We start from the raw sequence: 27849 nt of genomic DNA, 5'->3' as shown, positions 1-27849 counted from the left end.
TGAAGTATGAACGACTGCCCACTCTATGGAACATATTTCTACAAAAAAACTATTTTGCTTATAAAATCGTTATTCTTTGCCTAAAAAATCCGAAAAAAATATATGTGCAGGTAGCAAATAGGTAGTAAATCATAGTACATACATTGTTGCAAATTAGGGGGTCCAACCTCGACATACTCAGTTTGGGCAGTCATCCTGACGTCAGAATGACTGCCCACTTTATAGAAGAAATCTCTAAAAATAATACTTTGCTCATAAAATCGTTATTTTTTACCTAAAAAATCTGAAAAAAATATATGTGTAGGTAGCAAATAGGTAGTAAATCATAGTATATACATTGTTGCAAATTAGGGGGTCCAACCCCGACATACTCAGTTTGGGCAGTCATCCTGACGTCAGAATGACTCCACATTATTTTTGGAAAATCTTTTTTCTAACTTAGGTAGCAAATATGTCAATATAGGTAGTAAATAGTAGCAAATAGGTAGTAAATGCTGATGGTACTCCAACATCGATCTGCCACTTTGGTCAGTCATTCTGATGCACACCTTTCATTTCCGGCGGAGCAGGAAGTCAACTACCCTCTGTACAGATACAGGGCAAACCAGCAAACCACTAGCAGTTGTTAAAATACAAAGACGAAACGCTTTTAACTGTCAGATTTGCAAAAATAATATAAAATTAATAACGTACAATTAGGAGAAATGTCATTTTATTTGCAGTCTAGTTAAACGTTTTCAAATAAATTACGAGTGAGTTTTTAAAGTCTACATAAGAATTCTAAGAAGACAGATACATACCTTGAACTCCACTTTTATCTAGAAAATTACTTAGTTGAAATGTTGAATTACTTGATGCTAGATATTGTGTGAACCTCTGCAACAAAAGAAAAATATATATTATTAAAAAAATGTTACCAATTTCTTCTTTCTGGGCAAGCCTCAGCTAATTTGTAGTTATCTACTTGTTAATTTTCGAAAATAAACTATATGGTCTTCAATTCTTCATGCATGTACTTTGTACCCGTAACATATTTTGAAAAGTTTATTCGATAGTTTTTCTCTGATCCTACTCTCTGGATTCATTAAACTGCGAAATCGCTGTAAATATACAAATTTGCTTTCTTAAGACAAATTAATCTATATACTACTTTTGTGTTTATGGTAAAACATAATTTATATTATTCCTTCGGTTCGTCGTGTTTTAATTTATAGCCACTCGTTTAGAATTTCCTCCTTCTAGTACTTCCACTTTTTTATATAATATTTGTTTCTTATCGGTAAACAACGCCTGCAGGATTTCGATAAGCAAGAAATTTTTAATGCGGAAGGCGCATGAACAAATATTAACAATATTTTTATACTTATTTTTCAAATAATATGTAAAAGAACTTCAGTCGATGTCCACCTCTGTGAACCATTGATTTGGACAAGGATATTATTACCTTCAAGAAAGCAATGTTAAGGCATCAATAGCCATGAGTAAGGCGTTGTATTATTGATACAACTGTTTCATCGACGTATATATTACACGGCAGCATAAGGGACCGGCCACATCAGAGCGTCGCGTGTCTCGGGGCGCGCAACGGAAAAGATAAAGTATGTTTTGAGAAATTCTGGTGGCGTGGCGGCGGTGTGGCGCGCACCGCGCCGCTTGGCGGCGCGTCTTACGTCCTTCCTATACAAAATGTACTGAGACGTTTTTTGAATTACACTCAGGTGGCGTGGCGCGGACGTCCGTTGCTCGCCCCGAGACACGCGACGCTTAAGTGGGAACGCTGGCTAAAAAAAGATAAATTTTTGGGAACTTCTGTGAGTAAGACTTATCACATTCTTAATCGTGTTCGTAATACTCAGTTTTACAGTAACCATACCGACAGCGAAAGACGAAAGCGAAAGTAATCGCCGATATAAGTGTAGAAAATTGCATTCTTTGCATTCTTGTTTAATTTTGTATGTTATCTGAAAAGAACAAGTGGTCGAATCACTTATTTTGTGATAACTTCGGCACGTTTCAGGTTATAGTAGAAACTAGAAGTGTTTAAGTTATTTGAATGTATAGCTGGTACGTTGAAACGTGTAGGTTATTTTGAACTGTGTCGACCAATTGAAAACCGGACAAGAGCGTGTCGGGCAACGCTCAGTGTAGGGTTCCGTAGTTTTCCGTATTTCTCTCAAAAACTACTGAACCTATCAAGTTCAAAACAATTTTCCTAGAAAGTCTTTATAAAGTTCTACTTTTGTGATTTTTTAAATATTTTTTAAACATATGGTTCAAAAGATAGAGGGGGGGGGACACACTTTTTTCCTTTAGGAGCGATTATTTCCGAAAATATTAATATTATCAAAAAACGGTTTTAGTAAACCCTTATTCATTTTTAAATACCTATCCAACAATATATCACACGTTGGGGTTGGAATGACAAAAAAAAACACTCCCCACTTTACGTGTAGGGGGGGTACCCTAATAAAACATTTATTCTCACTTTTTATTTCACCACTTTGTCGGCTTGATTGATATATTGGTACCAAATTTCAGCTTTCTAGTGCTAACGGTTACTGAGATTATCCGCGGACGGACGGACGGACAGACAGACAGACATGGCGAAACTATAAGGGTTCCTAGTTGACTACGGAACCCTAAAAAAGTTGGGCTAAGGCCGATTGGGTTGGGGTTGAGAGTGATGCACCTATTTCGTTCGCTACTTTCGTAAACTATTCGACATATATTATACAACAGGGTGTCCACTACTAAACCCAAAAAAAATTCCCTGACTTTTCTCTGACTTTCCATGACCATTTGAGAAAATTTCCCTGACCAAATTTTCATTCAGCTATTACCACTTTTGCTTAGAGTTGCAAAAAAACGGCTTTTTTTCTGTCTTGAAAAAAAAAACCTGAAAAAAAATAAGTTTTTACTATCACTCGATCACTCGTGCGTCTGTCTGTCCGTCTGTCACAGATTTTTTTTTCTGGAATATGTTTGTTTTCTACGAAATATTAAAATTTGCAAGGCAGTTCATACTTTTATACCTACGGTTTTTTTATGTTTATGTTAACTATCAATCTTTAATTTCTGGTTTTATAAAACTAAAATTAACGAAATCTGTAGTTTGGTAGGTATCACCATTTACTTTTGGCTATACCAGTGCACTCTATCAGAGTAGAGCGAGTTTAAGTTTCGGCGCCCTTGGGCAATCTACGCCAGAAAAAAAATCGCGAGCGCAGCGAGCGTGAAATTTTTTCCCCTTTTATACGTTCCTGGGGCTGATAGTAGTTATTATGTACATAACATAGGTAACAAAATGGAGTACCTAGTCTATCAGAGCAGAGTAGTTATGCGCAAGTTGCGGAAACTTTCCAAAAAAATCTTAAATTTCATGAAACTTTAACGAAAAATAAAGGGAATAAAAATTGATGAAATGGAAAATACTAAACGCGAGCGAAGCGAGCGCGAAATATTTTGTTTGTTTTCAGTGTCGGGATGCCCATTTAGGTGTTTTGCCACTACATGCCTTTAGGTTTCCAAGTGTTTGAAGTTCTCTCATCGTCACGCTTATTATCCTCCTATGCTCCTTCGACTCATACAAAATTGCTCCTCTAAATATGTGACGTTATGCGCCATTGGCTTTATGAGGAACTCCGCTTTGGATTGTCGGATAGATACTTAGAATTTGGACAGCGACGTAACTTTGTCTTTGTCGTTTTCACATCGCCCTAGCAAAAGCAAATTATGAATGTTGTATATCTTATACTTTTAAACGAGCAATTCTTGTATATTTATTTATTTATTTATTTATTTATTTATATATATATTTATTTACACTGACGATCTCGGAAACCGCTCTAACGATTTCGCAGAAATTTGTTATGTGGGGGTTTTTGGGGGTGAAAAATCGGTCTAACTTATCCTTAGGTCCCGGAAAACGCGAATTTTCGAGTTTTCATGCGTTTTTCTTCGCGCGCCATCTCGTGTACAGTAGTTGTACTGTTAAGACAGAATTCTTTCGGTCGATGTAAGTACTATTTATTGCAAACACTAGATGGCGACACAGGTCAAGGCTAAAACGAATAGAAAAATACACTATTTGAGTTTTTGTGGCGAAATGCGCGCCATCTCGTGTGGAGTAGTTGTGTTGTTAAGGCTGAGAATTCTTTCGCTCGATGTAGGTACTATTCATTTTTGAACTAGATGGCGACACATGTCAAGGATACGAAACAGAACCGAGCGAAGCTCGGTTGCCCAGATATTGGTGACATTGTGGTGCAACTTTCCAGTTAATCTGAATCACAATAACTGAATTTATTCCCGACCCCCTTCGCCATTTTGGAATATGTGGGTAGGGCAAGCAATGTAAAAAAAATCTGAATTTTTCCGCATTTACGATTTTGGGCCGGATAAATTAAGGTCAGCTAGAGCATGAAGATATCTCCAGGGTGTCCACTACTAAACCCAAAAAAAATTCCCTGACTTTTCCCTGACTTTCCATGACCATTTAAGAAAATTTCCCTGACCAAATTTTTAATTTTTACCACTTTTGCTTAGGGTTGCAAAAAAACGGTTTTTTGTCTTGAAAAAACCTAACAAAATTTTTAGGGTTCCGTACCTTAAAAAGGAAAAACGGAACCCTTATAGGATCACTCATGCGTCTGTCTGTCCGTCTGTCAATCCAATTCTTTTCTGGAATATGTGTGTGTTCTAAAGTACGAAATATTAAAATTTGCAAGGCAGTTCATACTTTTGTACCTAAGGTTAACTATTAAACTTTAATATCTGGTTTTATAAAACTAACGTAAACGAAATCTGTAGTTCGTAGTTATCGCCATTTACTTTTGGCTATACCAGTGCCGGCCCGTGCATCAGGGTAGAGCGAGTTTGAGTTTCAGCGCCCTTAGATATCCTACACCAGAAAAAACATCTCGCGAGCGCAGCGAGTGCGAATTTTTTTCCCCTTTTATATTGTACATAACATAGGAAACAAAATGAAGTACCTAGTCTATCAGAGCAGAGTAGTTATGTGCAAGTTGCGGAATGTTTCCAAAAAAAACTTAAATTTCATGAAAAATTCACGAAACTTTCACGAAAAATAAAGGGATTTTAAATTTATGAAATGAAAAATAGTAAACGCGAGCGAAGCGAGCGCGAAATTTTTTCTTTGTCAGCGTCGGGATGCCCATTTAGGTGTTTTGCCACTACATGTGCCTTTAGGTTTCCAAGTATTTGAACTCATCGTCACGCTTATTATCCTCCTATGCTCCTTTGACTCATACAAATTGGGCCTCTATGTGACGTTTTGCGCCATTAGCTTTATGAGGAGCTCTGCTTTGGATTTGTCGGATAGATAGAATTTGGACAGCAATGTAACTTTGTCTTTGTCGTTTTCACATCGCCCTAACAGAAGCACCTACCTTATGCATGTTGGAGGTACATGGTGACATTGGTGCAACTTTCCAGTTAATCTGAATCACAATAACTGAATTTATTCGCGACCCCCTTCGCCATTTTGGAATATGTGGGTAGGGCACGCAATGTAAAAAAAAAAGTGGATTTTTCCGCATTTACGATTTTGGGCCGGATAAATTAAGGTCAGCTAGAGCATGAAGATATCTCTCATTAGCAGTCATTGGGATGGAGGCCAGGTACTACCTATCCTAGCCTAGCCTAGGTATACTTGTCATGAAAAGTCTAGAGACAATTTTAAGTGGCCTTAAAATCACTACCGGGAATCCATCTTTGCTGTCATGGATGTGGCCAACCCAAGAAATCATATTATTTTTTCAATACTTTTTGATTTTTTTTCTTGGTGCCAAGTTTTTCCCTGACCTCCAAATCATTTCCCTGACTTTCCCTGACTTTCCATGACCACTATGAGCTTCCCTGACTTTTCCCTGACTTTCCCTGACTTTCCAGAAAGTGGACACCCTGATCTCTGACATCTCTCATTAGCAATCACTGGGATGGAAGCCAGGTACTATACTTGTAATGAAAAGTCTAAAGTGACAATTTTAAGTTGCCTTAAAATCACTACCGGGAATCGATCTTTGCTGTCATGGATGTGGTCAACCCAAGAAATCATATTATTTTTTAAATACTTTTTGATTTTTTTTTTCTTGGTGCCAAGTTTTTCCCTGACCTCCAAATCATTTCCCTGACTTTCCCTCACTTTCCATCACCACTATGAGCTTCCCTGACTTTTCCCTGACTTTCCAGAAAGTGGACACCCTGTACAAATATGTGTGTACACATATATTTATATTTTTAACATAAACAGGTGTTTTCTTCAAAGCAACCGTAGAGCGCTTCATCCAACCCAAGGTTAAAATGAAGTGAGCAGGTTTACACGTTGATTTCATCAATTCGACGAGTTAATGAGTGTCGTTTGATTAATGGTCACTTGATCAGCTGGCTTTTTTAACGGAAAGAGTTACAAAACAATCAAGTTGCATGATTTCTTTACAACCATGCGTTGGCCTGCAATTGCCACATAATGACATTACAATACAATACAATACAAATACTCTTTATTGCACACCTTGATAAAATACAACAATACAAACAAGGAAGCAACACGAAACAGGCGGTCTTAATGATAAAACTAAAGTTGTATTATTAGTAGGTACCATCACCATCAGCTGCAAAAGTGCATGGAGAAATTATGAATGAATTCATTGATAAATTCGCCATGCACTTTTGCAGCTGATAGTACATGACCTACGGTACAAATGCGAAAAAAAGGAAGTTCGAAACGAGTGGCGATAAATTAAAACACGACCGAAGGGAGTGTATTAAATCAGCACAAGAATAAATCCTCATCGCACGTATGTTATTCGACGTTTTTCAGTACATATGGCCCTTTGAAGTTTCGACATAGGCACGGCCTACTCACACTAGTGCGATAGGCACGGCCTACTCGCACTAGTGCGATAGGCACTTCTCGCACTAGTGCGATAAGTGGCAGACGATAAATTAAAACACGACCGAAGGGAGTGTTTTAAATCGACACGAGTTACGAATTTCCTTTTCGCACGTGTATCGAACGACGTTTTTCAGTACAGATGGACCTCCGAAGATTCGACCTGACAAGAAATGAACCACTTCTCGCACTAGTGCGTAAAAAAAGCACCATCTGTACTGAAAATGTTAATCATAAACTTGATGACATTAATGTCTGCAATTATTCGAGATTAAGACATTAACAATGAAAATGTTATCAAATAATTTGTCGATCAGCTGTGCAGTTTAATATAGTCTCCACTAAATCGTTTAATATGTTTTTCTACTCCCGTGTTGTTATTCGTCATTTACCGTGTTGTGCATAGATCGTTAAAACCCTACATAAAAGATGCTCGCCCCCGCCCGGCGCCCCGCGCACCCACGCATACGATATAGCTCTTAAAGCATTGTTAGGTAGCCTTTAAGTTAAGGGATATAGCGGGCCGCGGGCGGCGGCGCGGGGGAGTGCGAGCGACAGGGTGAGTGCAGAAACATTGCAGAGGATAAGTCAAAATACTTATAGGAAACAGTGCGAATTTCACGAAAGTTATTCTAGAAAACTATTCAAAAGTAAGTGCATGGTCGTAGAAAAAGTATTGTATACAACGGTGTTTAACTGAGTCAAAAAATACTCGTGGCGTCTTAATAACAATTTTCGGCTTCGCCTCAAATTGTTACCCACGCCACTCGTCTTTTTTGACCTCCTTTAAACGCCTGTTGCATAAAATACTATATTAACACTGTGGTTATAGATCGGTTTGTTACTGTTTGTTGTGTAATTTTTTTTAGATTAACCCATTCACTGACTCTACATCGACAGCTAAACTGCCGTAGAAAAGACATACCCGTATAAGTACATATTTTCAGCGACAGTACAGTACGTCGACAGGCGCAGGCGGAGCACTGTCAGCGAAAGGGTCGATTTTGGTTGCACTGCACCAAACAGTCCGTTACCAAATTTAGCGTTCGCTAATTTTTTTGTATGGGAATTGCCACAAACTTCTGCTGCGAAGCGTTGATGTGAATGTTAACTGTGATGTTGTTGCAACTGGCCCTTAGTATGGCGCTTGCATGATGTAGTTGCCAAAGCGGACTTCATGGGATAACGCTAGGAAGAAGTATAGCGTTTGTAGTTTCTTTTTTCGTAACCATGAGAACTGTTAAACAAATTAATAAATTAAGTAAGTTTTAAAAAGACACAGGCCACAAATATTTGGCTTGATCATAATGATTACGCATTAGGTACCTATTGAATGGATTTGATCATTACAACATGACAGAAGGGGGCGTAACTGTTATCTCTGCAATAATTATAGTTAATTATTTCAGACATTACCTATAATGATTGTTATAAAAAGATTACGCTTATAATGTAGGTAATTATGCATTTAAATACATAATTTAATTACTAATTAAATCAAATGAATAACGGTACTGCCAAACTAAGCAGTCGTTACCTTAAGCTCCGCTAAAATGACAATTGATATGAGCCTTTTTTTTCAAGGGTGCATAACTGCATAGGTGCTTTTTATTACCTACATTTTGAGGCTAATCAAAGCCTAGTTTACTTACATTTACTCACAAAAATTACAGCCGACCCGGTTGATATGGGCGATGTGGCCTTTACCTATGAGTGTCTGCATGTCTAACATTAAGGGACTTTTTTCATTAATTGATTGTTTTTTGTAGCGTTCATACATTTCTATAAAACTTAAGAACTGTAATCGATATTAAGAATGACAATCATTTATCAAAGTTTTCTATTGATTGACTACTCTGTTTAGATCTCAAAAAGAGTGCGGTACATATAGGGTCGACAGCAAGCATGTAACACCCCTGAAGATGAAGGTATGATATACATGAGTAACCCGCTTAGGTGATACATGAGTAACCCGCTTAAAATATTGTAAATAAGCTTAGGGATGCATCGTATATTTAGTTTAAATTTGAAAAAGTTAAATCTTATTTTTTGTCGATCACCGTACCCTCCTTAGAACTGGTTATAAGTATATATATATATAATGGTCTTTCAACTTCAAGTTAAGTTCGAGACTGTTAAGGACCGACTTTGTACAGCGTACGCCCTTTCAAACCTATTGTAGAATCATCATTCAATTGTGTGGTTCTCAGGAGTAAATGCTTAATATGTAAATACTACACTGAGGACCGAGCTAGTATATCGGCCTTGAGGTTTGTCTATAATATATTTTAACACAAGTAATACAACGTTGTCCTATGCACAGATTAATTAAATTGTTTGAAAGAAGATAGTAATTAGTATAGTAGTAATTAGAAATTCGCCGTGAGTGTTACTAAAATGTCTTTTCTGTATAATTGTACATATTACCAGATTTTATGAAACAATAAGAGGGTGATTGAGACTTGACATAAACATTTTTATAAAACTATAATTCCTCACATATTGTTCATGTTCATGGACTTTTAGAATAGGTATTTCACTATCAGCCGATTGTTTTCACATAGCCTCATAATAAAAATAACATGCACCCCGCATTATATGGGTAGGAATATACGATCATAAACCCACAAGTTAAAGTGAAAAGTCGTCCATTAAAATTCAGTTCCCGCTGGCTCGTCCTATTACTTGAGACAATTGAACAATCAATCAATCACAATATGTTTATCTATCAGCAGCATGGATCTTCTACTTTAAATAAGATCGGCATGTGAAACTTTTGGTAAGGAAGACTGTATGTCATAAAAACTTTCCTATTTGTATTGTAAGTATACTTCGTTCATTCAAAGACAAAAAGAAAGAGCTTTGGCCCTTCAACTCTACCTATTTCATGTGTACAAACAAACGCGAGAGTGAAAGCGAAGAAATTGGCAAAAGTCGTTGAAGAATCCCTTTTCCGGCGGGAACCAAGAAACAATAAGATAAGATATATAGCGGTTCTGTTACATGGGCAACACAATTGCCACTTGCCAGCAATTCACATACAATTGCCGCATTTGTTCAATACGCACCAATTAACTATGCACTATAGAGCAAACGCGCAATGGTATGTGAATTGCTGGCAAATGTGTTGCCCGTGTAACAGTATTTTCCCAAAAAATTAAATGTTCGAAATCGCATCAGATTTGACCCATAAACTGAAGTATTACATACAACAACAACATACAATCACGCCTGTATCCCATAAAGGGGTAGGCAGAGCACATGAAACTACTAAAGCTTCAGGGCCACTCTTGGCAAATAAGGGGTTAAAAGAAAACGAAACTATGGCTTGCAGTGACAGGTTGCCAGCCTCTCACCTACACCACAATTTAACCCATATCCCATAGTCGCCTTCTACGACACCCACGGGAAGAAAGGGGGTGGTGAAATTCTTAACTTAATCCAGTTGTTTTTCGAACACTTAGAGAATCTTCTTCATAAAATCTCCTATAAAACAAAAAAGAAAATAATAATTACTGGAGACTTCAATATTGATATTTTGAAAGAAAATACTGCATCATATACGCTCAGAGGATTATTAAAAAACTTCAACTTAACATTGCATATAAATCAACCAACACGCTTAAAATCATGCATAGACCATATAGCAAGTGACATCAGTGATGCTAAGGGCTACGTATTCCCTGTTCAATTATCTGATCACGACACTTGTCAAGTTCTTGAATTTCCAGTAAAAGGTATCCCAATAAATAAAACCCAGGACTACTGGTATGTAACAAAACGAGACATGTGTAAGGAGAACATACAAAAGTTTAAAGGTTATATAACTAATCTTTCATGGGCTGAAGAGTTTTCCATAAAGAGTATAAATACAGCTTTCAATGGATTTCATGATACCTTTACATTATTTTACAACCTTTGCTTTCCTGAAAATATAATAAAAATTAAAGCAAATAGCGGCGGTCCTAAATGGATAACAAAAGGACTCAAAGTATCCAGTAGAACGAAAAGAAAACTAAGAGCAATATATTATAAAGAAAAAACTACCCAGAGTAGATTAGAGTTTAATTCATATTCTAAATTATTGAAAGCTTGCGTTATTATATCCAAAAAAAATGTTAACAGCAAATATGTACAAAAGTCAAAAAATAAATGTAGAGCTGTTTGGAATGTTATTAAAAATACGCATGATCGAAATTTTACCCGACAAGAAATCGAATCCATTGAGTCTGATTCCAAAACTATTACGGACCCGTCTGAAATTGCAAAGTTGTTCAATGATTTCTTGATTGACTCGACAAATGTTGACATAAACGTGAACGCGGAAGAACACAGCGAAGGGCCATCATTGAAGGTCGAAAGACTTCGGGATAGTATATTTCTAACGCCATGCACAGTACACGAAATAGAGAAGATCATTAAATCCTTAAATAATACAAACTCTACAGGCTTTGACGATGTAGCAACTTATGTCCTCAAGGAATGTGTTTCAGAAGTTTCCCCTATTTTGACTCATTTAGTCAATCTATCCTTCATGGAAGGTACTTTTCCTGAGCGGCTTAAAAAGTCCATAGTGAAACCTATTCACAAAAAGGGTAGTAAAACTGACATACGAAATTATCGCCCAATAACACTAGTTCCAATATTTTCCAAGATATTTGAGCGAGCATTTCATAATCGCGTAACAAAATTTCTGAATAAGTTCAATGTGATTGCTACAGAACAAAATGGATTTCAGAAGCAAAAATCGACCACTCATGCATCATACTCACTTGTTCGTAGAATCACTCAATACATAGATGACAAAATTCCAGTAGTGGTAACATTTTTTGACATGACTAAAGCATTCGACTTTGTTGAACATAAACTCTTGATTAAGAAATGCCAACATTATGGACTTAGAGGCAATGCTCTTAGCTGGATCGAGAGCTACTTGAGTAATCGTATGCAATGTGTCGAATTAAACAGACTTGACAAACTCAATGTTAATGTCGCTTGTCGATCAGACTACAGATGCAACGGGTACGGGGTCCCTCAGGGAAGTATTCTTGGTCCACTGTTGTTTCTTTTATACATAAACGACCTCCCTAAAGAAACAGAGTACCCCATGTCCCTGTTTGCTGATGATATAGCCGTAATAATACCTGCTGATGACGCCACAGATACTTATGAAAACAAGCTAAATGATGCAATAGACACAATAGACTCATGGCTAAGCAGAAACAACTTGCAAACGAATGTATCAAAAACATGTTATATTCAATTTCGGAACTACAAAACAGAGCCGATGGATCTACAATTATACTGTAGAAGTCAGAAAATTGAGCAAGTTAATGAGATGAAATTTTTAGGCATAACCTTAGATGAACATTGCACATGGAAAAATCATGTAAGACTGATCTCCGATAGACTCGATAGGTTTGTTTATGCTTTGAAACAGCTTAGAACTGTCGCTGGAGAAAAGACAGCATTGCTTGCTTATAATGGTTATGTTGCATCGGTTTTAAGGTATGGTATATCAATATGGGGCAACTGTACAGATGTCAATAAAGCATTCATAGCTCAAAAAAAGTGCTTAAGAGCAGTATGTGGAGTAAAGCCAAGAGACTCTTGCCGACCTTTGTTTAAGAGACTGAAACTGCTAACCTTATTTGACATGTATATATTAGAATTAGGATGCCTTGTACGCAAACTTCCACAGTTTTTCAAAGTAGTTTCAACTAATAGTAGATTAAGAGCAAGGGATGAATTTAAACTACAGATGCCACTATGTAAGACATCCTTATTTAAGAAAAATTGCTACGTAATGAGTATTCTTGTATACAACAACTTGCCCTACGAGATAAGACAATTACCCGACAAATTATTTGCTACCAGATTACACAATTGGTTAAAAGATAAATGCTTTTATTCTTTGAATGATTTTATGCACTATTCTGATAATATAAATGTATGAATTTAAATTAATTTTGGAATGCTATTTTAATGCTATTATTTAATGTTTTTCTTTTTGTAATTTCATTTGACCTTTCTTATTAAATGCGATTGCGTATTATTATTTATTAAATGTAATTATTGTTAGTTAAATGTGTTTATAATGTATTTATATTGACCTCTGAATTGCGTGTGATTAATGATTATGTACAATTTATATATTTTAGTTTTAAGTTAATTTGCATGCCATATTTGTTTTGGCTAAGCATGTGGTACAATTTAATTAGTAATTACTTTAAACATCTGTATGCAATTACCATGTTTAAGCAAATAAATATTTTCTTTTCTTTCTTCTTTTCTTAACCCGTCACCACACAGGCCACTGAAGTATTAAAGTTTAAAATATCATGCATCGGAAAAGGTTAAAACAATGAGTAAGTTTCTGATATCACCTACCTCATTCCCATATGCAAGTAGATGATGTACTGTGATGAGAGCTTTATAAACCACCACCCAATTGGTGTTCTGTGTTCGCTCGACGAGCAAGTTGGCGAGCTGCGGTATCGAGACATTGGGCTCGTTTGTGCAGTGGACTAGATCTGAAAAGACAGAAAGCAAATATGTGAATTCCAATTCAATTGATGTATAACCTAACCACAAAAATAAAATTTTGAAAAAACCCCCGACCGCGACATAGTAGGTAGACATTTTTAGTTAGTCATACAAATATTCGTATGTCCTTCGGAGCGGGCTACATAATGATTTAGAAGTTTTCATCTCCAAGCTAAAAACGCTGACGAATTTCTAAAATTTATGAAATCAGATATGAAAAAATGAAAATGAAAATGAATGAAAATGAAAATGAAATATTTATTTTTCAAGTAGGCATATTACAATGCGCATATGAACGTCAAATAAAGCTACGCCGGCTCTAACCCTACGCCTCAGCCTCGAGAAGATTTCAGTCCCCCCTCAGTTGGGAGGGGGGTATCCACTATGGGACCGGCAAGAAACTCGGCGGGCAACTTCTTTTCAAAACATTACATCTTATAATTAACATGCATTAAATAACAACATACAATTTAACATGCAAAAGTATTCATCAAAGAATATGAACAGACTAGGTACTCTATGGAAATCAATTTCAATAAATTATATTATTGCTTAATAATACGTCGTTCTTCTTCAGAGAAAACATATCAAATTGTCATAGAAGAAAAAGATAATATGAATCTCAATATCATTAAATATGTAATTTACCTACACAACATAAAATATAAAATATTTGATGTGCTTTCTTATCTGAACTGTGTATGAACTATATACCTGTGAGTTTTCAATTCAATCAGCGTAACTAACACACTAAAGGCTATGACGGTGCCATAACAGTCATACATATACGGTTGTTAATTCTTTTCGAACTTGGCACAAGACTAGAGGTCGACGTTCCCATAGACAATAAATACCACTTATTTTTAACTATTTAACCAATTAAATAATAGTATTTTATACAATCGTGATATAATACAAAGCTTTTCAGTCGAGTACCATGTTTAGGCCACGAAGCTTGCTGAGTGGCCTAATAGTACGGTACGAGAGTGAAAAGCTTAGTTATATCACTATTGTATACAATACTTTTTCTACGAGTCATCATCTTCATCATCAATGGACGGAAATATCATCATTCATGCAAGTTAAAATTAATGTTAATAGCGTCGTTCACCTTTGTATCAACATCGAATTACCTAGCAACCAATTGTTTGTAATAACTAATTCCCGAACTAGATCAAAAGCTTTGTTTGCCATTCCATTTTGTCGCACTAGGTACCTCAAAAACTCATATCTCGTTAGAGCATACTCAATGTATAACACAAAATATTGTAAGCTCGATATTTTCAACATGAAGCTTAGTCAGTTTGTTACTGCATTGAAACATGAACGACCTGTGCTGTAGCGTTCTTCTCATACGTCTATGTGACGCATTTTGTACGTACAGACATATGTATTAGTTTAAAGATATAGTAGTTACTTTCTGCTTGCTGAATTGCTTTGGATGATGCCAATTCTTTATTTCTGCATTTAATTAATTTGCCCTTTGAGCATTTCTGTATTAGTTATTAGTGGAAACTGTTTTGGCTCATGTTTTATTCATATTGTTTATATTTTGTATTATTGCATGCTGTTTGTTTCCCGAAATAAATAAATAAAAATAAAAAAATAAAATAACCGTCTCTGATTGGCCGATAACGCGACAAATAAAAAAAAATGTATTTCAGATGCACAAAAATTTGCCAGGTATCGCAAATTGTATGATGTTCTACTCGTATTTTTGAAATTATTACAGTTAACTTAAAGTCAACTATAATGAGATTACATATAAGGTCCTAATTTATTAGATGCAGATATTTTTACAGCTGATAGTACTCGGTCTCTGGAGTATATTAAACCGTGAAACATTATAGCTTTTACGATGTTTTTTTGGAGAAAACGGAAAAACAAATTTGCTACGTAAAAACACCCTGTTTATGTGATTATTAAATGAAAACTCATTGAACAGATTCTAGTACCTCTTTTACGTACCAACTACTTAACTGTAACTGGCCACTTCAATGACATGTGCAGTTTTCCCGCCGAACCTTTACGACATTTACAACAAACAATTGTTGACATGACAGACAGTGTTATTGTGACATGTGATAATGCACATGATGATTTTTTTAGACGAAATTATAATTAATTTTTTTGTTAGGAAAATGAAATCAAAAAAGTTACATGAAAAGATTTCTTAATTTATATTTAAAGTTAATTATTTTAATGTAAAGTGTCATGTGTTAAAATATCTGCAACTAATAAATTAGGACCTTATATATTATTATACTTGAGTCGGAACTGCCATAGAGTATCCAACACTGAAAAGTTAGCACTTATAGTTTAGTCTGTGGTGTCCTAATTGACAGATTACATTCGACGAGTAGAAAAAGGAATTTCTGAAGTTGACGTGATAAAAAATCCAAAATGTCGGTCTTTGTTTTCTTAATAATTCTAATAAACCAAAATAGAATTACCGAATAAACTTACTGCGGCACAGTAGTACAAAAGCCCTAGTTAGAACATACTTATTAAAATGTCACCGCGGCCTCTGCGCACGGGTCACGGTGCGAATTGAGTGCGCCGGCGCATAATGCTCGTAATAGCGTCCTTGACACGTTTGTGAGATCGGTATATGAAATAGATGAACTTTCACTTTGGTATGTTCATGTAATCATGTTTTAGCGTGCAACATCTTGATATTCATGAAATGATAAATTAAATAACGTTAAATTTTAACGGCACCACAGGAATCAGGATATCTTGAAAACTATGCGTCATAGTCTTAGATGCATTAAATGTGTGGACAGGAATATGTCTGTGGAATATGTGGACTCATTACATCGTGGAATATTGGGAATGCCATTTCAGCGCTGTATACGAAACTTCTTTATGGCATGTGGAAATTCAAAGGAAGAATCCCTTTTTAAGTTCAGGCACCCAAATTGCTAATACAATTAAAGTAAACCTAACCGAAACCCAGGCTCCAATCCATTTGGCTACATAGATAACACATTTACTACTGCCAGCGTCGCTTGCTCGTATTCACCCTCATATAAGTTTGTTCCTAGGCAACGCCCCCTGGCAGTGAATGTGTTGCGTAAAATATAATTCATCTGTATTGTGTATACCTAATATTTATTCTTTCTCATTTTCATTACTGGAAACTGTGTGGCTTGTGAATGTGTTCTGATTTTACTATAATGTATTGTAATGCTTCGTTTCCCAAATGTTTAAATAAATGAAGACAGAACGGTGTCGACGTTTCAGACCAGGGAAATAAATAAATATTGGGGACACCTAAGACACCTTACACAGATCAACCCAGCCCCAAACTAAGCAAAGCTTCTACTATGGGTGCTAAGCGACGATATACATACTTAAATAGATAAATACATACAGAGGCGCGGTCCTGGGTTCGAATCCCGGTAAGGGCATTTATTTGTGTGATGAGCACAGATATTTGTTCCTGATATATAAGTATGTATTTATCTATTTAAGTATTGTATATCGTCGCTTAGCGCACCCATAGTACAAGCTTTGCTTAGTTTGGGGCTGAGTTGATCTGTGTAAGGTGTCCCCAATATTTATATTTATTTATTTATTTATATACATAGAAAACATCCATGACTCAGGAACAAAATATCTGTGCTCATCACACAAATAAATGCCCTTACCGGGATTCGAACCCAGGACCGCGGCTTAGCAGGCATGGTCACTGCCGACTGAGCCAGACCGGTCGTCGTAATAAGAGAATGCCTAAGTAATAAGAATGCCTCACTTGAGCTGTCAGATGTCCATGATAATTTTCGTTACCGAAAAGACATTCTCCAAGCTTCTAAATCGAACTATTCCTCTATATCACACCACACCAATAACCAATATAGTGATTATGGTGAAAATACTCGTATCTTTCTAAGTTTGTATTTTGATATTTGTGATAATCCTTCACACGAGTAACTGTGACTAATACCAAACAACATTGTTAGAGAACCGCGGATGTTCGCAACGCTAGTCGGACCCAATGGGTCAAGTTCGCAACACACAATAATACAGCGTAATGGTTTTGTCACGGTATTGGTGCTGTTCGTAGTTCGACTGACTACCTATCAGTCGAGGTCTTATTTTTGTAATTTTAACATTATATTGTACCTTACTTTTAATGGGGTAATTGAGTCGTCGAATCAAATCTAAAATCTTACTTTTACGATGTCATATAATTATATCGGGATAGTGAATTTTTCGTATGTATGGAGTATTCCTTTCATAGGGTATTTTCCCTGCTTTCCCAGATTCCTGTTCCGGGACAGATTATCAAATTGTGGAGCGCTACGATATAGTTCGTGTATTTGAACGCGAGTGACAGTAATAGAGAATTTTACTTAAGAGGCTACAGGAGCGAAAATGCTAAAATGGAAAGGAGCCCCCTTTTAATTTGGGAATTTTAGTTAAATATACTAGTGTTATTAACTAGATTTATCGAAAAAAATTGTCCCTAAAGAACAACTCTTTAGAATCGAGCCAAGTTCAATAATACCTCATGGTTGTTCACTTGACTTATTGTTGTCTTGAAAAGAAGTGATATCTAAATGGGTGCCAAGTTCAATGGTCAGTCCTGAAATTTATTTATTGCAATTGTAAAAAAAAAATTGGCTATTTCATACATTTCGACTGTCATGATACCACTCATTTCTATGGAATTGTAACAGCCAAATTTTTTTTCGCGATTTTGGCATTGGTCCCATAATACTAGTAGTATTTTATGTTGTTATAAATAAATTTCAGGACTGACCATTGAACTTGGCACCCATTTAGATATCACTTCTTTTTTGTTGAAGTGCACAACCAAGGCATCCATACTAATATTATAAATGGGAAAGTGAGTATGTCTGTTTGTTTGTCCGTCTTTCACAGCAAAACGGAGCGACGAATTGTGTGACGAATCTTTTAAGTGGAGATGGTTGAAGGGGTGGAGAGTGACATAGGCTACTTTTCATTTCTTTCTTACTCCCCATTTCCTTGAAATGAAGGGTAGGAGTTCGTATGGAGCGTCCGCAATTTTCGAATTTAACGCGTGCGAAGCCGCGGACAATAGCTAGCATATCATATTATTGAAGTTGGCTCTCATTTGACATTTATGTTTTTGATATGGATATCAGATATAATCTACATATCCATGAACCCTATAAAGATAGTACCAAGGTATAGTAGGTATTAGGTACATCTTAAGTTATGGTTAAATAACCTAACCACAAAATTAAAATTTAGTAAAAACCCCCGACCGCGAAAAACTAAATCAAAATCGGTTCATCCGTTCGAGAGCTACGATGCTACAGACAGACACACACACAGACAGACAGACAGACAGACAAACAGACAGACAGACAGACATACACACAGACAGACACGTCAAACTTATAACACCCCTTCGTTTTTGCATCGGAAGTTAAAAATGATGAGTACCAATTTCTACTTCTACTACTAATAAAAATTTTCAATATGAATGAATGAATGAATGAATGAATGAATGAATGATTTATTTGCATGTGAATATTGGGTTTACATTATTAGGTGTTAGGTACAATATTTTATATTCGAATCTCCAAGATTCTACCTATACAGGTGTACATGCACTGTATATTGGCTTGGCTCGCTACTAATAGTAATAGAGTTTCACCATATAACAGAAAACTTACATATAAAGAGACTTATTATAAAATGTTACAATATGAGGCTATAATACAATTATACATCAAAATTATTAACAAATTAGGGATAAACATGTCATAGAAATTACAAAACAATAAAAAAAGAATATATAGACTAATAATTAAAAATGCGAAAATAATGTCATACACATAAAAATTTAAGTTAAAATTTTGATTGAAATTTATAATTTAAAAAGTCATTAATACTATAAAAACAACACTTACATAACATTTCATAGAGTTTACGTTTGAATTCTTGAATTGGCAAGGTTTTTAGAGCTACAGGAATTTTGTTAAATATTCTAATGCACATAATATATCTGGAATATATATGTCTGGAATATATAAAAAAAAATATGAAAAAACTACCAGTTGCTATATATTTAAAAACTTCACTTCTTCCATAAATGAAATCCCATAAATAGATACTGATATTAATGAACTCATACAATGTCATTTATTACTAGTATTACTAGTAGGTACTACTACAAGTTATTATGTGGTGATTGTAATCTCAATTCATCATTGGTTATTTAATAAGTATGTTGGTAGAATATGTAACAACTTTTAGCCTAGGGGACACCATAAGACATAATAAATAGGTAATACCTATCTGATCCTCAAATACAATGGACTTCATTTTAAATTTCAGTCAGTGCAATTTTTGCATATAGAGGCTGGTTTTGGTTGGTTGGTTGGTCTGGATCATGTTATAAATACATAGTACATACTTACAAATTCTTTGAATGCTCTTTTTTGGCCAAAATAAATTAGATTACTGATTTTATAACAGAAAATAAAATTATATGCAACACTACTGAATAAGGCAAAATGTAAATGCATCTCATGTTGCCATGCTCAGATATCAACCTCGATGATAACACAGGAAGCAGTCCTGTTTGTTTATCACTATCTGGCAATAAACAAATGTCAGCCTTCAACAGATTTTTAATTTTATATTTCAACTGAATTTGCCTGTATTTATGACTATCATGAATATATTTTACAGTGGTGAATCAAAATAAGTATTATGGTTTACTTTATTTTGTTTGTAGTAGAATATAACTATGTAGTAGTAACTTGAATATAAGATAGGTATGGGTGATTCTAAGTTAAGAGGTACTTTCGACGGCACTGACAAAAAAATATATTTTTTCAGGATAATACTTCATAATAACATATTTATTTTATAAAACTAAATGTTTTCTACCTGGGCACTCAAAATTATTACAGAAATTCATGTTATTATTATTATTATTAAAGCCTTTCTTTTCACGAACTAGTTTCATTTGTTTTTATTCTTATTTTTTATGTATATTCTTCTGTTTATGTTCGTAATGGTCTTTTGACCTAGGCCTCTTCCGAATCTAATATGGATAGATAGTTATCTAGCATTTCTTTCCATTTTTGCCTGTCTGTAGCTATTTCTGTCCAGGTTTTTCCTATTTTTTCTATGATGTCTTTTTCCCATCTCGTTTTGGGTTTCCCCTTCTTTCTCTTGCCAATTTTTGGGTTCCAGTATGTTGCAATTTTTGTCCATCTGTTGTTCCTCATTCTGGCTATGTGCCCTGCCCAGTTGTATTTTTGTTTTAATATATGTCTTGCCGCGTCTATAAAGTTTGTTCTTTTTCTAATCTCTGTGTTTTTGACTCTGTCAACTAATTTTATGTTTAGGACACTTCTCTCTATGGATCTTTGACATACTTGAATTTGCTTAATGTAGTCTCTTGTTATTGACCATGTTTGACTACCATATGTAAGGCAGGGTAAAATGCATGTGTCGAAGGCCAGTTTTTTTAGTTTCATCGGTATTCTGTTTTTGAATATATCCTTCATTGACCAGTACTTCTTCCATGTCTGTCCAATTCTTCTTGCTATTTCTTTCTTTGTGCAGTCAGTGAAAGATACCAATTTGCCGAGATAGATATATTCCTCTATATATTCCAGTGGTGTGTTCTCTATTTGTATTGTCACTTGTTTTGAGTTAGTCATAACTTTTGTTTTTTCCTCGTTCATTTCCAATCCCACTTGTTGACTTTGTGTATTCAGTTCTTGTAGTAGTGTCCTGAGCTCAGACGCACTGTGGGCAAGTATTACCAGGTCATCTGCAAATCTTAGATTTGATAAATATTTGTTGTTTATCCTGATGCCTTTTCTTCTCCCTTCCCAGTTTAAATTTTTGAAGATTTCTTCTAAGACTGCAAGGAACAGTTTTGGTGACATTGGGTCTCCCTGCCTGACTCCTCTGTTGATCTTTATTTGTCTGCCGATTTTATCTGTTTTGACTCTAGCTGTACTTTTTTCATAGATCTTTTTATGACTTGTATGTAGGTTTCTGGGATGTCTTGGTTCTCTAGCGCCTGCCATATCGATGTGTGTGCAATTGAGTCGAAAGCTTTCTTAAAGTCAACAAATCCTATATAAAGCGGTGTCTGGAACTCTGTGTGTTTCTCTATTATTTGACTAAGGGTCTGGAGATGATCCGTTGTGGAAAATCCCTTCATAAATCCAGCTTGTTCTGCTGGTTGTTTCATGTCTAAAATTGGTGTAAGGCGTTGTAGTAATGTCATCGAAAAGATTTTGTAACATTAGACATTAGACTGATTGGTCGGTAGTTCGATATATTATGTGGGTCTCCTTTCTTGTATAGTAAGGATATATGTGCCTCTGTCCATTGAGTCGGTATTTCTTGATCAGTAAGGATTTTATTAAATATTTTTTCTAGTGGAGCTGCTATTATAGATTTTACTACTGATATGCTTTCATTTTTAATGTTGTCTGGTCCTGGACTTTTATCTTTCTTAAGTTTGTGTATTGATTTTACGATTTCTTCAACTGTAAACACGTCTACATTCTGCTTTTCTTTTTGGTATTTCGTTATCTGGTGTGTATGTTTTAATGAGTATAACTCTTCATAGAAAACTGTGGCAATTTCGTTGATATCTTTTCTGTTAGTTTTTTCTTCGCCTTTTCCATCTTTCAGTTTTGGCATGATTGGTTTTCCCGTGTTAAGGGTCTTCTGTGCCTTTTTTATGGTTCCTGACCGTTCTAGATTTTCTTGGATTACATTCAATTTGTAAGCTTTGATATCCTGTTTTACTTTATTTTTTGTGATCTTGTAAAGGTTAGAAAGCTCTCGTTTTTGCGATTTTGTCTTGTGTGTTATAGTTCTTAATTTTTGGCGTTTATCTAATAGGGATAATGTATCTTTTGACAAAATATTTCTATCCGGTTTTTCTGTATTGGGTTTCCCCGCTAAGTTTTCTTTCAATATTTTTTCAAATTTGTTGTAAAGTTCTTGCACCGTGTCGGAGTTTCTGTCTGAGAATACATTTTTTAATTTTTGATGTATCTTTTCCCGAAGTTCTTCTATATTGTCAGGTGGTGATGTTATTAGGTTTTTACTAAAGTTTTTCCTGCATTTGCGAAGTGTTCCCATGCTTAAGGTTGCTCTCAGCATTCTGTGATCACTGTTATGTTGTAAGTTGGATATGACTTCGAAGTTTGTGAAATTTTGTTGGAAATTTGTCATAATGTAGTCAATCTCGTTTTTTACGTCGCCTCCGGGTGATATCCATGTCCAGCGTTTATTATTTGACTTTTTGTATACGGTATTTAGGATTTTAAGTCGGTTTTCCATTGCATAGTGGACAAGTTTTTCTCCTCTGTTACTCTGAGTACCATATCCATATTTTCCAAGAGCTGTGCTTTCTTCCGGATCTGGTTGCCCAATCTGAGCATTGAAATCTCCTTGTAAAATAATGTTTTTGTGGCTGTTACTCATTGCTTCATCTAAATTTTCATAAAAGACCTTGATCTCATTGTCGCTTGCTTTTTCCATCGGGGCATACACTTGAATTATGGAGAATTTGAATTTGTTGATTTCCAGGTCGAGCGAGCAGACTCTCTCTGAGGTATTTCGGAAATTTTCTACATAGCGGTTTATGTACTTTTTGACCATAAAGCCCACACCTCTCATACCTTTATTTTCTCCATAGCTGTATAGTATGTAGTCTTTCCTGTCGAGTATGTTGTAACCCATTCTTCTTATTTCTGATATACCTACTATGTCCCATTTTATGTTTTTTAAGGCAGATTCTAATTCTACTAGCTGTTCCTCTTTACAAAGTGTCCTAGTATTATACGTGTTGATATATATGTTGTTTGTTCTATTAGTTCTATTAGTTCTATCTTGCGATTTCGGAAGGTTTTGGTCTATCTCCCCACGGGGACCAGCCGGGTTGGGGAGTGTTATGTTTTGAGTTGCTATAGTTTTTTTGTTTCGCTTCTGATTCTGTTTCTGTTTCCGGTGGGTTTTAGTTTTCTTTAGTTGCTATTGGTTACTTGTTGAGGGTTCCGTGTTGGGCTTTGCGCGGTTCATGAATATGTAAGCATTTGTTTTGTTTAACTTGGCAGGGGCTTTTTGGCAATCTTCCTTGTTGCTGTTATTAGGTGTTGGTGACTTTGTTGGTGACCTTTTTCTTTTTTCATTGTTTTTCTCCAGGCTGGACTTTTCCTTTATTACCAGTCTATCATACTTGATTACTGCAATTTTACCATTATTTATTTCTTCTTTTTTCTTGATATTAAGGTCCTTTCTTATTTCTAGTACATCTTTGGGGTAGTCTTCTGTCACATAGGTGTTTGTTGGTAGCTTTTTATTGTTCTGTAGTACTTGCCATTTTCTCCATTCTAATGTTACTTTGACTAGTATTGGTCTACATTTTCTCCCACCCTTGAATCCTAGTCGGCGAACTTCGCTTACTTCCCATATGTCGAAGGTTTCAATGTCTCCCTTGTTCGCGATAGTATTCAGAGTCTTCAGTACTAGTTCTAATAGTTCCGAGTGGTTATTTTCAGATTCTTCTACACCGTGGATTATGAAATTGTTTTTCCTCACTTCTTTTTCTAAATTTCGAACTTTATTTTTCAGTACTGTCACTTCGTTTTTCAGGTTCAAATTATCTTCCACTAGAGGAGTTAATTTTTCTTCTATCGTTGATGCTAAACTTGTTTTTACACTTTCTGTTATGGAATTCGTGTGTCTTTCAAAGTCTTTCTGTATAGCCGTCATGTTCTCTTCCATTTTTTAAGAATGGTTTCCATTGTTTACGGTTTGCAATAATTCTACTAAATTGGTAAGTTTATTTTTTTCCTGGTATTACTATTAAGGTTGGTATCCCTTGTTTGGTGTATCTGTTAGAACATTTACTGGTATCTAGGTTTTTTACGCTGGCAACCACTTGTTTTACTGTCACTGGGCGGAAGTGCTCGTGTTTTTAGGTTATGTGGCGTTTATATTTTTTGCTATGTATATAGATCGCGATTTATTTTTGGCACTGTTTTCACTTTTAATCGGCACTTTTCTGCGCAAATTTTTAGCAAATCACATATGTTTGACTACACTTTCAAAATTACTCTTGTTTTATAGCTCAAGTATTACTTTTTCTCTGGTTTTTTAATTAAAATCACTCAACAACACTTGCAGCGGTTATACTTTGACAGTTGCGCCACCGGAAGTCCTCAGAAATTCATGTAAATTAGTCATAATCAGCTCTAATGTAGGAAAAATGTCTCTCCCCTGGCCTGTCCCCCAACCGAATTTATTTGTCAACAAGTAATTATGACTTTGTTAAAATTCACTTATTATTTTAATAGCCTTAATTTTACAAACATAAATAACTAAGGAACAGTATTTTATGAGTGGAATTTCTTATATTACTGTATTTAACAACAATTATGAACTCCAAACTTTGTCCTCCTCGTTTCGTGTCTCGTCCCCTGGCTTTTTAGTTTTCGTTCAAAAGTCGGTTTAATTTGTTAATCTGTGGAGGTCCTGTCGTCTAATACACAGGGTGTTATGTGAAGTTACCGTCAAGAGGCGCGTAAGGCAACTATGCATCCGTTTTGTTGATTATTTCGGCCACGGCACTCGCTGGGTACAGAAATGTTGAGTGAATGCAGTCTTTCCTCTGGTCACTTTTATTTCACAATCATTTGTTTAAATACTAATATATATAACAATATCCACTGTAAATGTTGAATATATTGTTACGTTTATTTATGAATTGCGTACGAGAAACACTTTTACAGCTATTTTTGATTTTCATCGAAAATGTATCTCCCCTGGCGTATCAAAAAAGCCAGGGGAGATACTTTTGTACTAGTTTTGATTATTTTTATTTCCGTTTTCTCTTAACCTTTGTTTAGCGTTGTACCGGTTTTTATTCTAGCTTTACGATAGAAGGTTTTCTTTCCAGAAAAACGCAACTATTAAGAAAAAAAACCGGCCAAGTGCGAGTCGGACTCGCGCACCGAGGGTTCCGTACAAACCTGCAAGGTTTACATATATTATGTGATGTAGATACGTATATTTACGTATATTTCTTTATGTTACATTCTTCACTTGTATGTTTCTGTTTTATCTCCTTGTAATAAAATAAATAAATAAATAAATAAATAACTAAAAATTTATGGTTTTCGTAATTTTTCCTTTATCTATGCTATAAGACGTTGCTTCGTACCAAATTTCAAGATTCTGAGTTCACGGGAAGCACCCTGTAGGTTTTGATTCCCTTGCAAGTGTCGAAAATTTGCGGCATAAACGGCTGTATCTTTTGATTGCGTTGGCTTAGAAGTTTGATTTTTTCACAGCTTCAAGGGACAGTAGACCTGAGTAATTGATATAAATTTCAGCTTCATACCTCCACGCGTTCCTGAGAAAAAGGGTCTTGACAGACGGACGGACGGACGGACAGACGGACAACAAAGTGATCCTATAAGGGTTCCGTTTTTTCCTTTTGAGGTACGGAACCCTAAAAAGAGGACACATTCACATTCAACTTCATATGAAATTTTCGTGAAGCTGTTTAATAAAAAGGTTTAATACTGATATTAAAAGGATAGGCTTTTGTTTACTTGTTGCCTATTGATTGTACATTAAAATTATTTTTGTTTTAATGGATAATATGGAGAAGTGAAAAATAAGTCAACTCATTAAGGAATTATCACTTTTCTTGCTGTAAAAATGTTATGAAATGTAAAGTCTGAGTATAAATAATCAATAATTATAATAAAAACAATAAATAGAGTTATTTCTTAAAAAATAAAACTACATTTTTCATACAACTGTCTCTTCCCTGGTCACAAAGTATCCTCCCCTGTGCAACAGTATCTCCCCTGGACTGAGTATTTCCCCTGGTCGCTGATAAAACACGATAAAACAAATAAATTGACTGGTCCTCTTTGTTCCATACAACGTATTACCTCTTAACTTAGAATCACCCGTATATCATGTACCCCTACATTTTAGGCAGATAAGAGTTGCTATGGACATAGAAGACCAGAGAAGCACATAAATAAATAAATAAATATTATAGGACATTCTTACACAGATTGACTGAGGCCCACGGTAAGCTCAAGAAGGCTTGTGTTGTGGGTACTCAGACAACGATATATATAATATATAAATACTTATATACATAGAAAACATCCATGACTCAGGAACAAATATCTGTGCTCATCACACAAATAAATGCCCTTACCGGGATTCGAACCCGGGACCGCGGCGTAGCAGGCAGGGTCACTACCGACTGCGCCAGACCGGTCGTCAAAATGTAGTTATTATTAATCATATTTTTTTCTCACTGACAATGTCATAGGTATAGGTGTCAGCAAAAGTATATTTGGGAAAATGACTTCTATAGTCCAGACTAACTTCCGTTAGATTCTTGAAAATCTATCTGCTTCATTAAAATGTTTGTTTTCTTTTCACTATTGTCATACCCTAAACTACTTCCCTTATCCGGGGTATGACAAAAAGCTTATCATGCAACAATTATTTTTTCAAATTTTACTTTTACACATACAAAGTTAATTCTTCAAATTTAATTATACACATTTTTAGACTTAAGTTATATTTAGGTCTATTATTTTGATCTAACTTATATTCTTTATTTTGATTTGAACTGCACATGACATGCAGCAAATAGACCTACGCACTGGGTAAGTTTAAACCACTCTAAGACCAAATTAAATTATTTCATAGGAAATATTTTAATTTGTGTTTTTTAGTAGACACACTACTATTTATTAACTATAAACTGAAATAAATGTCATATACAAAGAAAAAAAACGCCATCTCTCTTCGCTAACTCGTAATCACATGGTTTGATTCAGTTAGGAGGTCGAACTAGTTCCGGTTCTACCTCAGAGATGGCAGGGGGCGCCTTAAGCCTTCGGTAATTGTGTCATATACTTGAAAATTTCGACCCTTGCCGCCGTGACCGGTTGGCCGAGTGGTTTGAGGCATCTGTGGCTATAACGGAGTATGCTGGTTCGAATCCAGCATCGGACACTTGGAGGCCTTGGTCATTTTTTCTTTGTATATGACATTTATTTCAATTTAAGTTTAAACCAGCAAGAGCAGAAGCATGTTTTCATCAATTTGACCAAATAAAAATAATCATGTTTACACATTTTGGATGACATGTAAAGAAAACAAGGTGTACCTTGGTTTAAGTGTATAATTACCTGTCTTATTTCACTTAGTGTACAATTATTGAGGCTCTTATATAAACAGGTATTAATACAATCAAGTTTTATTCATCGAATGAACTACTATCCTCCAGTCTCTCATGACATAATACAAGAATCTATGTCAAACGACATACAATTCGTGGGATCAAAATTGTTTCGAAATAATTA

At 35.4% G+C, this 27849-nt stretch overlaps 1 protein-coding gene across 9 annotated transcripts in view; it reads right to left on the bottom strand.

Moving 5' to 3' along the window:
• The window catches only part of LOC125227867 (phosphatidylinositol-binding clathrin assembly protein LAP), a 48690-nt gene that overhangs the window by 20302 nt on the left and 539 nt on the right, over positions 1 to 27849 (bottom strand). For all 9 annotated transcript variants that reach the window (XM_048132247.1, XM_048132279.1, XM_048132253.1 and 6 more), the window contains exons 2-3: positions 13304 to 13446; positions 801 to 876 (exon numbers count right to left, since the gene is read on the bottom strand). In XM_048132247.1, coding sequence (XP_047988204.1) covers positions 801 to 876; positions 13304 to 13446 — 219 coding nt within the window. The remainder of the gene's footprint in view (positions 1 to 800; positions 877 to 13303; positions 13447 to 27849) is intronic.

This window comes from Leguminivora glycinivorella, chromosome 1, assembly GCF_023078275.1.
Source record: "Leguminivora glycinivorella isolate SPB_JAAS2020 chromosome 1, LegGlyc_1.1, whole genome shotgun sequence".
Lineage (NCBI taxonomy): Eukaryota > Metazoa > Arthropoda > Insecta > Lepidoptera > Tortricidae > Leguminivora > Leguminivora glycinivorella.
Note: the sequence above shows the minus strand (reverse complement) of the source record. Positions and strands in the feature narration are given on the sequence as shown.